Here is a 15682-nt window from a genome sequence, read left to right on the forward strand (position 1 = left end):
AGCGTGGGGTGAGGGGGGGTGAGGAGGGTGGGGAGCAGCCCCGGCATGTCGCGATAGCTGCTGGACGTGGGGGCCGTCGCGGTAGCTGCTGTTTGTTGGCTTTACTGGTTCAGAAAAGCAGCCCGCGCCCCTTTGGGTGCTCCTGACCACCGGCAGTGCGCGGTGGAATAGCTCTGGTGCGACTTGCCGAAGGAGACATGGGGATAGCGAATTCGCTGCTGCTGTAACCTAATTTTACATTAACTTTTAATTCAAGCTAATTTAATAGACGTTAACCATTTAGAAGGAGAGAGATCTCTTTTCATTTGACTCAGGAGGAATTAGAAAGTTCTGGGTTAAAGCTATTATAATAATATAAGGAATATTCTAACATATAGTTATATAACAACATATAGTTTTTATACATAAATAATACAAGTGATATGAATATATATTCTATCAATATACATATTATTAGTTTGAAATGTCTACCTATAATACAATTGTAAATAAAATTAACTTAATCCCATACTAACTAAAGGTAAGTGACTAAAGATTCACCAGGTTCACCAAGTAATTGTAGTGTGTTTGATCCTGCTTGGTATTCACAGTTCTGGATGTTAATGAAAGATTCATAAACCCTATGTGGATATTATAGGATTTTCCCCATTTACTTTAATTTGTATGCGAGGCATATGACTCTTGGGTTTGATTCCACCATTAAAAACAAGAAGTAATGTTCATCATAGACAAGAAAAGACGTTACTTCCAGTGGAGCAGGGGAGAAGGAGCAGGTTAAGGGAATTCTCCCCTTTGCTGTACCCTGAGCCCCACTGAAGTGAGCAGATGTTTTCTCTTGAGTTCAGTGGTCAGGCCCCCTGGGAGCAGAAGTTGGCCAAGGTGACTTCAATACCCTCCTTTCCTTCCCTACCTAGGAATGACTGTTTTTAAAGCAGATAATATTATATGAATTAGATGTACATGCCAAAAAAAAAAAAAAAACGATATATTGCAATAAGTTTCTGTAGTGTAATTTTTTCTCCTTGTTTTTTTCCCTTCTCTATTAGTGAGGAGTGAATGTTACCCTTTGATAAACCCCTTCTGGCATGAAAATGCAAACATCACTGATTCACACAGACAGCTTTTGTGTGAGTAACTTTTCTATTACTTCTGTACTTCCATCCACTTTTCCCTCCCTCCTTCGGCACTTACAAGGTCCCATTTCTGATTCAGGGCGGGAGCTCTTTGAGGTAGTGTTTTGACTCTGCTTTTGTACAATATCTGTCACTGCATGTGGTCTTTAAATGGGATTACTGTTGAAATAGCCATCTATTTGATGTCAAGGTCAGCTAATTTCTTCCACAGGAGCAAGATGTTTCTGCCTGGAATGGCTCAGGAAGGTACTCAATTATTAAAAATAAAAGGCAAAAATGTTTAAAATCCCCTCAAAAGAGATTGATTACTGAAAATGCTTAAGCACACATTTAAACTAGTCTTTAAGACAGCTACATATCTACCCTTTCAGTGGGATTCCTCGGACTGGAAAAAACCTTAAGTATGTGGAAATTTAAGAAAATAAATCAAGGACTTAAAGCAGTGTTTAAAGCCTTTGAAGAACATCGTGCTCAAAAAGATTAAATTTCTAACTGCGTTGGTTGGTATTTATTTCTTTTTCTTTAAACTCGTTTGTCAATGTCAGAGTGTTTTCAGAAAGTCCAAACTAAACATTTTCAAATACTTTTAGGCTTCTCCTAAAAGACTATCTAGCGTCTTTGCATCATGTCCTGTACAATGCTTCGCTCACACGTGCTTGTATATGGGCTTGCTTTTTTTAAATTGTTTTTTATTTACTTACCTCTCTGACTCTGGCTGTTTTCCCCTTGCAGATGGAATATATGCATTTATCCTGTGTCTTAAAACGGTACCCTTTCCCTCAAAACCAGCCATTTCCCTGAGCAATCCTTCAGAGAGGCTTAGGGTGTCTTTAGTCTCTTGGAGCATCATCTCATGATGTAGCTAAAAGGGCAGCAAACATGGCAAAGAAAGCCTATGAGGTACTGATGCTAGTGTAGCTGTGTTACAACAGTAACTAGAAATATAAAGTAGGAGTAATCCCAGCGGGCTGCTGAAATGGCTGTACAAACATATTGACAGGTTCAAGACTAACAGCACAGATTGCCTCTCTGTGCTTTCAAATTGAAAGGTGCCTTTTTTTTAATCTTCCTTGCTTAAGACAGAAGGCCTAAGCTGCTTGACGTTGCTGAAAACTGTGAGGGTCAGTGAAAATTATTATTTGCTGCATCACTTAAGCCTTTGAGGTTTCAAAGTTAATTGAACCTAACCAGACTGATCACATTTTAAGTGTGAGCACCTCAACTATTATGTTTGGGATAGTCTAAAATTTTGGGATAAAATTATTAGCATTTCAAAAGTTGTGTTCATATTTGCAAAAAGATACATCTGTAATTTTTCTCAGGTGAGGAAATTTTAGATTACAGCTCTTCAATGAAAGCTGAATTCTGCAAAAACAAAAGCAGAGACTGTACAGAGCTTTTTTTGTTATAAAAATGATGTTGGCTTGGAAACAAAGGACAGCTCTTTGGTAGTCATGCAGTGTAAGAAAATAGTAATATGAGTAAAAATTGGATTCATAACTATGTTTACAGACTCTTAAGAGCCTCAGAGGAAATCTCTCGCTCTCATATCACGTACTATTTTCAGGTTCTTGGACAAAGACTTCAGGTCTGCTAAGACACTTGCAGATTTTATTATAAGCAGGTGTAGTCTGCCTAAAAATGATAAGATATCAATGATACTTTCATTGAAAGAACCTACTAGGTTTGATTAGAATGCCCCGAAGAGTGGACTTTGATATTTTAGATGTTCAACTTCAGTGCAGTTGCGATGTGGTGAGGCAGGGCTACAGACCCACAGCAATAGCAGCTGAACATAGGAAGTGCTATGTCAGTACTTCTTACTTCTAGGAAATATAGATATTTCTAAGTGACATCTAGGTTTGGTAAGTACTGAGATACTACCTTCTACTTCATCTTTACACTTCCTTCTTAAATATTTTCTGGCTGTGGTCACTGAATCATATTTAGGCAGATCAAGGCAAACCTTTGTCTTCATCTTCAACACATTTTAACTAGAATTCTAGAGGACAATTCGGGGATCGTGGTTTCCAGTGTGGGGATCGTGGTTTCCAGTGTAGTTGCAGTAATTTCTTCATGTGCTGCTATACAGGGCAAACAGGCTAGTTGCACAGCTTGAATGAGTTACTTCAAAAAAATCTTTTTTTTTTTCCTGTGTGTGTGCCTGTGCAGGTGTCTATGTGAGGCACACTCACATGAAATTAAACTCTCTGTCTAGCTCTACACCCGTATTTCTCACTGTTTGATTGGCAGACTGAGTTTCAGGAGCTGTGGCAATATCAAACGTGTTTCTTGCCTGCTACTCCTAAAAAGATTTAGAAGGGCTGTCTCCTAATGCAGGCACTTAAGTAACACATTGGGAGCCCCATCACCCATTTTTAGAGTTCCCGTACTCTTCCTGGCATGTCTTAACTAGACACAAGTGCCAAAATGATGTGAGGAAGTCTATACCTGAGTGCAAAGAGCTGGGTCGAAGTGGAAGCAGAAGTGCTGGTCACTGCCAGAAGACAAACCCTTCCTTAGTGAATGAAAAGCCTTCTCATTCCCTCCCTCCACATTTCCCACCTGTCTCCTATTCATCCTCAGCAGATTCCTTTTAGGCTTATTGCATACTTCAAATAGAGCTCCTGGCAAATTAAAATGATAGGATGTACAAGTTAAAGTTCTGTACTACCAGCAGTATTACTCAGGCAATCAACCTAGGTCTTGTTAAGCCTGGGCGTATGATGTATTTTCACATCACGGGAGTACTTGAGCAATTTCCCTAATGGATTAGCCATAAGCATGCCTTCTTCTGTACATTAAGGTTCCATTTCTTTTCTTAGCACTCCCTCCAGCTGAACATACGGCATATACTCTCTCTCTCCCTCAAACCCGCAATGTATAGAATATTTTCCTACTACAGATAACATTAGGGCATGGTTATATATTTGTTTAAAACATCAGCCACTGTCCAAAGAAAGATACCAGTAGACTACCTACCACTATCTTTTCTGAAATTTCTGCATTAAAAAAAATATCTTTTTACTGGAGATGTACATTTTCCTCTGTCCCATACAGGTTTAAAATGAAAGTGTAGCTTTTCACAATTTAGACAGCTATTAGGGTCTCTCGGTGACCACTAGGATTAAAGATAGTCCTCTGAAAGTCACCTTTAAAATTGAAATCTGTCAGCAAAGACACCCCAGATAGCTTGTCTTGCCATGCGTTCTCCTATGCCAGCTATGGGAGACAAGAAGAAAGAACAACTTTTTTCCATGATGATCTGAATCCATCTCTCACTAAATGGTAAAAGAAGTATGTCACTCTGACTTCAAAGGAAGCTGCATCACGAGTTCTGAGCAGCTTTGCCATTTTCCAGTAGAAGAAACATAATATTCAAAATCACATCTAAGTTGTTGAGGATCACATACAGAGAGGGAAATTGATGTGTAGAAGGAATGGCAGTATTTAATATACTGAAAAATGTTCCCCAAGAGTTGCAGCTTCATAAAATAATTTCTTTAAAAAAACACCCAAAACCAAACCCAACAAGTTACACTGGGGAAACATTGCTCTTGGGCTTTTTTGTAATACAAGTATTTTTAATTTACCGCAGTCTGTATTGTTAATGATTAGTAAATACTAGTAGAGATTCAGCTAAAGACAGGACCAGTGTAATCCCTGCAAAATGAACAATTATGTAAATATTTCTGATCAAAATCAATTTGTACTCTGGACTTGGTTCAAGTACTTCTTGCAGGACAGATGACCTATCAAAAGAAGCAAGTAATGTATTTGCTGGATAATAATGCATCCTGTCAAAACTCTTCTATAAGCTTGACTTTTTGGAAACTCAAGTAACCTGTTCCTATGTGTCTCAGTTATGTCTGGATAGCGACCCCTGCTTAGTAACATAAAAATTACTTCCATCTTCATTATTCTGCACTAAATGCTATGTGATTTGCTGATCCTAGAAAGCTATGGCTAAGGTTTTTTCAAAGCATGGTGAAAATTGTTTAAATGCGGAGATTTTTTTTGGTGACTTCTACCCCCCCCCTTATAGTTTAAAACAAAATTGCCACAAAGCTTTTTTGGTTTTTTTTTCCCCCTTCTTTTTTCTTTTGGCACATCAAAGCAACATCTATATCATGTTGTTTGGCCAAAATGTAAGAGGCCATTTTGGTCCAGAGATGTGTGGCGTCCCATCTGCACTGCAGAGCTGGGGTTAGTGTTACGAAAAATAATGTGAGAAAAACTGTTATTTCTTAATGGCTGCCTGTTTTGCCCCTGACACACAAACCAGCTGCATTAGGTACCTACAAGGTATGATTAAGCCTCTGACGATCCTGATATTTTGTTAGTGACATAAACATCATGGCCAGTGATTGATTTCCTGTTACAAGTCACTTTTTTGTGCTCTCCTCTATTCCTGAGCCATCCAGAGATGGTCAGTTAATGGATGTGGTTTCCACTTATATATGGCTGGAAGAAAATGTTTTTCTTGTTATAAAACCGAGACTGGAGTGTGCAGCTGCCCATGCACAACTGCTTTAATTATTCTCCCCAGAGTATTTATATTTTTTTCTGTTTTAGACATCAATGGAGCTGGAACCATGAGGCTGCAGACAAGTTAGTGCATCCTGCAGGGGAACAATCTTTGTAGTAGGGGCAGTTACTGATACCTCAGTTGTTGTAACAGCTGCCTTGGTTTCTTCCTTAATGAAATTACTTTAATAGTACAGTTAAACCTACAGACTAGATTTCCTTACAGTATGTGGACCCTGTAACAGTCACTAACCAGCTGCTTTCACACTTCTCCCCACTCTTTGTGGGCCTGCTTCATTTGTACTGAGTTACATGTTTATACTCCTGCTCCTAATCCCAGAATGCCTTATTCTTTGGCTGCCATTACATTTTAACTGGCTGATTTAGAGTTCCTCACATTTTTTTCTTTTGGTTTTAAGTTATCAGAAGGAAACAGCTAGGGCTGGAATACCTGGCAAGAACCAGTTCAGAGGCCATATGAATCATGGAATCATAGAATGGTTTGGGTTGAAAGGGACCTTGAAGATTATCTAGTTCCAACCCCTTGCCATGGGCAGGGACACCTTCCACTAGACCAGGTCACTCAAAGCCCCGTCCAGCCTGGCCTTGAACACTTTCAGGGATGGAGCCAACTCTCTCAGCCTGTTTTCATAGGGGAGGTGCTCCAGCCCTCTGATGATCTTCATGGCTCTTCTCAGGACTCTCTCTAAGAGGTCCATGTCCTTCCTATGTTGAGGGCTCCAGAGCAGGACGTAGGTGGGGTCTCACGAGAGCAGAGTAGAGGGGCAGAATCTCCTCCCTCGACCTGCTGGCCATGCTTCTTTCTTTTAGCTTTCCTGGCTGCAGTTGTGCATTGCCAGTTGATGTTGAGCTTCTCATCAACCAACACCCCCAAGTCCTTCTCCGCAGGGCTTCTCTCAATCCATTCTCTGCCCATCCTGTATTTGTGCTTGGGATCGCCAAATGATGTACATAGAGATTCTAACTTAATTGATGTTGTAGGTGTATACCTAAACGGATCTGCCTTGTTCTGAGCAACAGTGGTCCTTCAAAGAGGTTCCAGGAACATTTGTTTGGTACTTACAGTAGATATTACAATAAATATATACAGAAATCTGAGATAACTTTAGCATCGCTGCAGCTGAGACCTAATGAATGACAACTTCTGATGAATGTTCTCATTTTCAAATTCATTGGTATTGTAGCAATAGAATGTGAACCACAGTGCATGGCTTATATTTATCATTCTACCCATTCCTAGTATTAAAGGTTTTTGTCAGTGCCCACCTGTACCAAGTCTAGCCTCATTTTATTTCTACTATCTGCAATTTATCTTCCAGTTTAGCTCAGAGACTTGTTGCATGAGAAGAGCACAAAGCCGAAATGTGTAACACAAAGTCCAGAGCTTAGCTAATTATCCTGAGGCACCCTAACGCTGTGAGTTCTCATCCACCATCATCTCTTCTCTAATGAACAGGAGGGAATCCAGACCTTTTTGTCCCCGGGGTTCAAGCCCAGAAGCCTCACATTTAGCCACAGTTCTTCTCTGTTGCTTGTTTCTCTAAGTTGTTTCCTTCGTTCCTTCCTTCTTTGCAAGCAGGTCAGGCTTTCTCAGTGCACTGATACTTCCTGGCTTAGCCAAGTCTTTCCAGAGCAGCCCCACTGGTTTCAGCTACTGCCAGCATTCTGTTTCAGCTAGAGGCTTTTGTCTTTCTCACTGCTATTTAGTTACTGCTGGGGAAGATAAATAGGGCCGTAATTAAGCTCTTCTGAGCTGCTGCCATTTGGAGTATTTCTGATGAGGTGACTATTACAGATTTCTAGAGACTATTTGCTACTATAAGCTGTGCAAACAAATCCAAAGTTAGTTTGAAACAATTAAGCTCCACGTTAACAGGAGATGATTAACAAAACTAGTAGATCTGCAGTTGGTTACTTTTGACACAATTCAATTTTTTGAGTCCATTCCTGTTAGAAACAACTCATCAACATCTATGTTGGGTGGTAATTTAGAAATGCCTGCCAAATTCACAGATCTGGACACACACTGCAGATGTCATTCTTACAGGTGTTTGATTAGACCTGTAGTAAAACGGCTTTGGCTAACTGCTGTAAAACTTCAGTAACTCAAATCAAGCAATTAAAGTATTTTTTTGCTACAAAAAACTGGAGAGTTTTTTAAACTGTTTATCAGTTTGTTTCAGTATTTTAAAAATTAAACTATTGGATCTTTTGTGTTGCACTGTAAGGGAACGAAGGCTTTGAGAAATAGACGTGGGAAACTGAATTCTGTTTTACAGGAAAGTGCACATACCTCTTGTGCAAAATGCTTAGGTTTGTGGGTTTCTTTTTTTCAGTACTAGATTAATTTCATCAAAATGAAGACAGTTATATGTATAATATGTAATGCATAAATATTTATTTCAACACTACTCAAAACCACTGAAATGACTGCAAAATTTGTGTTTTAACTTCTTTCACTGATAATTATTGAAGACAGAAACACAGTAAAGATATTTTAAGTCATGTCCTTCTATAAACTAATTCTGTGCCTCTAATCAAGCAATATAATGCCATAATATCATATGCCAGACGGCATGAATTCAGATTCCTGAGTGGTTTCCATGGCAGCATTTTAGAATAAGTTTTCCAGGCAGTTGCAGATTTCATAGAAGGACAAATGGGTATTAGGTATTGAACTGGAACACTGGAAGTGATGAAAGTGCCGTTTAACCAAATATAATCCATTAATTATGTGATTTTAAAAAAGCTGCAGGTGATTTTGACACTGTCCTGCACAACATCCATGTCTATAAACTGGAGAGACATGGATGCGGCTTTGAGTAACCTGGTCTAGTGGAGGGTGTCCGTGCCCACGGCAGGGGGATTGGAACTAGATGATCTTTAAGGTCCCTTCCAACTCTAACCGTTCTGTGATTCATGAGAAGTGCGATCCCAGCTGTGTGTAGGAAAAGAAAGGCTCTGTCACAGTGGGATTTTTGGGTTTCAGCTGAGATATCCCTAAAACCTATATTTTCACTGAAGAGGGCATAAAAATCAGAGTTACTCTGATGTTGCATGCAACTGTCACAGGTCATTAATGCGATCTGTGACACTCCCCAGGATAATACTCTGGTATGGATGTTTTCCCTTTGCTTCAAAAGGTTACATTCAGAGCCTTATGATCTTTACCCGCACTTTTCCTGGCTAAGTTTACAGTCCTAGCTGCAGTAGCTGAAATCACACCATGAAAAGGAAAGTCAAAGAAATAGCAACTGTTAGTGCTACTGTCCTGATGCATAGTTTGTTAGCAGCAACTTTGACTAGTGAGGGACACCTGGAAGGTGACAAAGCACAGGCCCAGCGATGAGCTTGTTTATGTTTCTTCCCTCCCAGCAAAGCCAGGTCTGAGGACAGAGTTGCACTGCTCTTACATTCTTACTTTAAAAATATTAATTACATCAGATTTTATCCCCCCAAGGCCTTTTCACCTCTTACATGCAAGACCAAATCTAAGAGGACACATGGATGTCAAAATGGTGAAGAATCAAAATAAGGCCTAATACCCTCAGAAAGCACAGACAGGGCAGAAGACTAGCCTGTTCCTGCTGCCTTTCTAGAATACGAGAACTAAATTGTGTGCCAAATCTCTATTCTGTCACATCATGTTGCATCTCATCCCTGACAATCAGTTCTAACTATATAAAATTCCTGAACTAAGTTCCATGGCTATTTCTCGCCTTGATATTTAATTAGGATTTGCAAACAGTTTTGACAGACTGGTTTATACACAGTAAGCTGAAGAATGATTTGACCGTTAGGGTCTGAAAATTGCTATAGGTTTGGCTTTCTCAGCCAGCGACAGCAGCCATCACCAGTTTTGCTGAAGGAAAGCCCAGGGAGTATCGTCAAATTTAGAAGCAAGGAGAGAAAGTTCTCCCTTCAATGCAGAATGCTGAATTCATGCTTTCTGAGCATCAACTGATCTGGATGTGGGCACATGTGGGCACATTCTCATTATATATGAGAATATAATACCAGCGTAAATAAACAGAAATGGAAGAACAAGAGGGTCACTTCTCAAAACTTTGTCATTTGTTACATTTTTCCTTGTGAGCATGTTCTGTACTACCCAAACAAATAATTATGTCTTGAAACCACATTCTGCTCAAGTAAAGAAATTAACAGTGTCTGCCTTGATCCCGTGCAGGTTCTCCCTAATCTTCCAAGGTTCTAGAACTGAACAGAGATACGTACATGATTGTGTCTTATATTTATAATGATATTGAAAAGGATAAGCTGGATCTTTAGCCAGTGGCAGGTGGAGTATCTCCAATTCAGTGGGCAGTTACAATGGCTTAAAAAAATTGATCATCTGATCACACACAAACTGCAGTCTCTTAACTGACTCTTTTACCTTGGGAACCAGCTAATGGTGTATTGTTGTTCCTCTGTGAAATTAAGTGAGACACTGAAGGCTAAAGCCCTTCGGAAAATGGATTTTAAGTTTTCCTTTCTCAGTAACTCTGCACTTCACTCTGGTTTGAAATAAATTGATATTGGAAGCTGGAATGACTTTTTTTTTGGTTATTATTGTAGAAAAGGTTGGGTTGAACATTGTGGATCAATTGCATGAGAGGGAACAATGACACAAAATGGTTTATGATGGAAAGAACAGTGTGATATGAAAAAATACATAGCAACTCTCTGTTTGTACAGCTATTAAAATGTTATAGGGATCAAGAAAGACTAATGGAAAACATTTAACATGGGAGGAAGCAACCAGGGTAGGTTAATATACTTAATGAAGCTGCTGTAGAAAACAATGACAGACACAGAATCAGAGCTGGATGGGAAAACTTACCTCTAGTTGATGGTCAGCTGCAACAAAGGGAAAGGCCAACAATTTGCTAGATGAGTTCAGCAGAGGATGTGTAACAGAACAGAAAGCGTTTAACCAAAGCATCTGCTGGATCTCACCACCCAAACAGAATAATGCCACTCACTGGGATCTGTATGATTCAGATAACGGGGGCTACTTTTTATTAAGGTTGTCAGTGAATACTTGATATGCAATGTGTCACCTGTTATCCAGCTAGGCTTAATATCTAAGAATAGTTTAATTGCTTACATATATCCATATAGAGATATCCTTTATATTTGTTCTCTCTGAAACACAGGCTGTGGTCCTGTGAAGGGCTTGCTCTTTATGTGACCTTTTTCCCCATACCATACATTTGTCCTGCTGACTTAAACTGAAAACCCAAGAATTGTCCACCTCCTTGTTTGTGCAGCTCAGAATAAGGCTTTGATCCTGATCAGGGGCTCTGTACTCAATAATTATTAGTATGATGACACCATAATAAAACAATAAAATATTAACATTCTTCATTTTTTTTTTCAGACATGCATGGAACATTTGTCATTCTGATGCCCCTCAGCCTCATATTGATGATTTTTGGAGGAATGACTGGATTCATCAGTATTCTTGCCAGGGCCTACTTACTGCTTCTAATGACGGGACTGCTTTTTCTTTTTGGAGGTACTGTATCAAACTCCCGGCCTAACCATTTTAAATAATAAGAGATTATATCTGGGAAACACCACTTTGTCTTCCAGGGGAAAAAAGCTACACAAGAGTTTGCTTTCAGAATAATGCTGGTATTCGTTCACTTGGTGTCTCCTCAGCTCCTGATGGCATTCTGGAATAGAAAGCTGCCACTTAGGGTCAGGAAAGGCAAATAATCACACACCACCATTGTGTGATTACTCGCTTGTGGAGCGAGTCACACTTCGAACACAATGCATTTGCTGTGCCCATTAACACAAAAGATTTAATACCTTCTCAGCACAGTGCCCCAATTCTTTACAGACAGGATAATGGAGTAATGGGAGAAGTGACTTTGGAATTAGTAAAGCATGGGGTTCGATAGCCTTGCACAGACCTTGCAACTTATTAAGAAAACAGATTTTTTTCACAGGCGTTTGCATTGAGTTCCTGAAAAGGGTCTTGCTATGCATTCCTGGGTTAACTAGCACTGCTAGTTTTGAACTAGAGTGGTATCCCCAAACTGTGGGTCACAAAAGAAAACACCAAAGAGTTACAGTAGTTGGAGTGTAACATTTCAATTTGAAGCAAGAAAAAATCTTTTACGTTTTGTTTTCTATTACTTTTGATATAACCAAAACTTGTGTTTTAGAAAGTGATTTATGAATTAAAACTAAAAACTTTTTATCAAAGTAGGAAAACTGGGTTTAAATCCATCTCCATTTTTTTCTCCAAATAGATTTTCAGTACTGTTTCACAATGTAACTTGAAACAGAAATTTTCCCTAACAGAAAAGGGGATCCTCAATATTGGCCCTCATCACCTGATGAGTCCTATTTCTAAGAAGAGAATGCTAAGAGATTGCTGGAAGCAAATGCTGCTGTCTCAAAGTCTTGACTGACCTTTTTAGTCTGAAATGCTCTTATGAAGACCAACCATCCCCCATTATGCTTTTCTTCTTCAAAAAAAAAAGTAAGTTCTATTTCCTTAGAACATCAGAAAGCTGTATTCACTAAAAAGGCTTAGGCTATTTGAAAACTACTCCAAATAGTAAGTGAAAGATGAAAAGCTGTGAAGTACAAAGCATGATTATCCCACTGAGGAGTGGTGTGTCTTTCTAAGACACTTGAGGTTGCGAAGAGGGAAAGGAAACACAAAGACAGTATTAGGAGACGGGTGCTTGAATATGTTCTGAAGGTGCAACCAGTGCTGTTCCCCAGGACAGCGTGAACAGACTGCAGGGTGGTCTTTGGTGTGAGACCAGATCCTCCTCCCCCTTGGGCAGTATTGTTCAGCTGTTTCAGCCGCACTGAGGCTTGATGCACGGAATGGGCATGCACAGTTTTGTAGGATATTCCGGTTCACCAAGTTTGGTATTGATAGTTCTGTCAGCAGAAAGAAATATTTTGTGATGCAATTCCAGAAACCTGAGGTTTTTTGGAAAATACCAGAACTTGTATGTTCCACATCCCAGGACATCCTACGTGCTTCCCCATTTTTTTAATGTGGCCACATTTAAGAGGGATCACAGAACTCAGCATACCTTATTGAAAATGTCAAAAAACCAGTCATTTTCATGTCTGCTGACAAAAGGTATAGATAAGTGATTTTTTTCCCCCTTGCAGAGGACTAGAATAAGGTACAGGTATCATAGCATGGTTAAAATCAGGACTATGAGTATGAATTTTGACTGTTTGATAATCCATTACACTTCTGTCTTGCTTTGCCTTTACTCAAACTTGTCTTTCTGGCAAAAATGCAGACTCATCTAGACTTACACTGTGATTTAACAGAAAGCCAGACCAAAATTTTTCTCCCTCAGAATCAGATAAGAGACTTTCTTGTCCTACAAGTGTTCCAGTGTCTACTTTCCCTGGGCTCCAGTCCTTTAATCCAGGGCCTTTCTATTGCATCTTTCCTGCCACTGATCCAGTAAAGTCATAAATTAGTATGTGTCCTTTGAGTAACACAGATGTCAGGCCCAGGATGTAGCAGGTACTTGTGCTAGATGTGCCAGTTTGCTAACTTCTGTATGGTCCTTTCATTCTGAAAACATCTGGCTTCTTGTTTGAGTGCCTTTATTAACTTATTTTTAGTCTGCTCCAGGATGTCTTTGGCTCAACTATTTGGAAGTGAGGAATAGTCATGACTCCACAACACTTAGTGGGAGGTCTCCGTCTCCCTGAGCTTCCTTGCTTAGAGATAGACAACTGTACATGGTGCACGGCCGTGAGAAATCAGGATGCATTATAATACAGTGTTGAAAAGAGAAATGGATATACATTAGATATCTGTAAAAGACATGACTAGATTTTTATTGTGAGGGGCTTGCTGTTACACATTTTGATTCAGTATTTAACAGTGAGAATACATTAAACTCAATGGACAGAAATAACCCTCCCTTTACTTCCCTCTCACCCTTCCCCAAAAAACAGCCTCAAGTAGGCTAACTGGCAAACTGGCCTGGGTGGATAGGAAGGAGTGGCAAAAAAGCCCTAAGTGATATCAAATTAATTATTTTTAATTTCTGCAGTGGATGCTAACTAGCTGAATATGTTTTTCTCTCCCAGCTCTTATTACACTTACTGGGATCAGTGTCTATATTGCATATTCAGCTGCTGCCTTCGAAGAAGCTGTCTGCCTCCTGAGGAGTAAGGACCTCCTGGTAGAAATCGACATCAGGTTTGGCTGGTCGCTGGCATTAGTCTGGATCTCCTTTGTTGCAGAAGTGCTCACCGGGTCTGTGTTTCTCCTGGCAGCAAGAGTTGTGGGTCTGAAACGGCGACGTGAACAGGCATTATGAACAACAGGTATCATTGCAACAACAGAACCCTGCAGAATCTAGAAATGTGGATTGCTTGGTCCATCTGGTCACGAGGGGTAATAAACATGGCAAGGCTGTGACTGAGTATCTTGTCAGCTGCCATAAACCCTGTTCCTCACAGTTAGCTATAAAACACAAAGATTCTGATAAATCAGTAAAACATTTCAAGTGTTGTCAATAAGGAAACCCTTGTGACTTTAGAAGAAAGTACATTGCAGTGTTAGTGTTTCCAAAACTGAAGCTGGCAGCTCGTAAGACATCTCCATTCATTGCTTAGAACAATGCAGATTTCTTGCTTTCTTTTCTCCTTTCTGCTGTCCCAGCAAAGTGCCTCAGAATACTTTGCAGGCCAGGCTGCATGGTCTGCTTAGCTTTTGGTTTCTCCTCCGAGACTCCTAATAAGTATGCGTAGGATTCCAGTCCTGTTGGCAGCCTCTACCAGCAGAGCTGCTCTGAGATGGCTAGTTTGTGGTAGGTAGTGCTTCCTTCCTGCTGCCTCTGCAGGCATACAGGGATATATGATGTCTGTACACCTGAACCCAGGGAGAGAGTGTGAGGCTTAAATATCCATAATTAATATTGCATTCTTAATGGTTTTGTTGCATGAAGTAAACTCAAAAGTAAAGATCCAGAATAGGAAGAACTTAAAAATACTTGGTGGAGAACTCCAGTGATAATCCCCCAGCACTAGGGCATGGCTAGGACATCTAGTGAGGTGAAGATTAATCTTTACTCTGGTGTACACCTTCTGTATTTATAGGATCTTTCTTTTCCCTCATGTCTCCCCAAAGAGGCCTTCCTCTCTCCTATACCACAATCACACTTTTTCTTTGTGACAGCACACAAAAATGGGTTAATTTGAGGAACCACAGAACCCTAGAAGCCTAATCCATGCCATCTATGTGTAATCTTTAAGGAGAGACACAACGTTCTGTTACCTTTCCTAAAATCATTACTTAAGGGGTGAAAACAAAGAAATGAGTAATTTTATAAAAATAAGCTTTGGTGCTGTGATAAAATGAGAGGATATAAGGCCTAGATACAGCGAATGACTTGATAATAGTTATCCAGCAGATGGTAGTGACTGATGGTGAAGTTCTCAAGTGCAATGGTGAGTGTACTGCAAGAGAAACATACAGCTGCTTTTCCAGATGTTTTAACTATCTACTGTAGTCAGCCCCAATCTATCAGATGCTCAGGCTACATACTTATCTCTTTCAGCTTATTACTACCTGCTTTTTCAATTCTGTAATGCAGAAGATGTATCTGATGCATTTCCCAGATTTTACTTAGCAATTTTGATGATGCTTCCTTTTCATGAAATCCGTAACATGCTTTCTGCTAGCATACGTTTAACTTGTGCTGAAAACTGCCAAGTAAAACTGAACACACAGGATACCTGAATTTCATATTAGGTGCCAAGCAATCCAGTTTTTCTTTATTAATTTTTCGTCTGGGTAATGGCATTTAAGAGAAAATTTACTTCAGTGTCCACTGAAGTTAATGAAGAAATTTCCCCCTGACTGCTGTGGCTTGGAATAGACTTGAATGGGTTAACAGCTCCACTACATTTCTGTTAGGTCATGTATTTCTGGAGGACTTCAGCATATTACAGTTCAAGAGTGTGACTCGAGCTGTGTCAGCAAGGCA

General features: G+C 39.8%; 1 protein-coding gene across 1 annotated transcript in view; it reads left to right on the forward strand.

Moving 5' to 3' along the window:
- TMEM114 (transmembrane protein 114) overlaps positions 1 to 14011 on the forward strand; it is a 15068-nt gene extending 1057 nt beyond the window's left edge. The window contains exons 2-4 of the mRNA XM_009882907.1: positions 1047 to 1127; positions 11065 to 11202; positions 13779 to 14011. Of these exons, the coding sequence (XP_009881209.1) occupies positions 1047 to 1127; positions 11065 to 11202; positions 13779 to 14011 (452 nt within the window). The remainder of the gene's footprint in view (positions 1 to 1046; positions 1128 to 11064; positions 11203 to 13778) is intronic.
- Positions 14012 to 15682: the final 1671 nt, after the last annotated feature.

This window comes from Charadrius vociferus, unplaced genomic scaffold (genome assembly GCF_000708025.1).
Source record: "Charadrius vociferus isolate BGI_N301 unplaced genomic scaffold, ASM70802v2 scaffold74, whole genome shotgun sequence".
NCBI classification, from domain to species: domain Eukaryota; kingdom Metazoa; phylum Chordata; class Aves; order Charadriiformes; family Charadriidae; genus Charadrius; species Charadrius vociferus.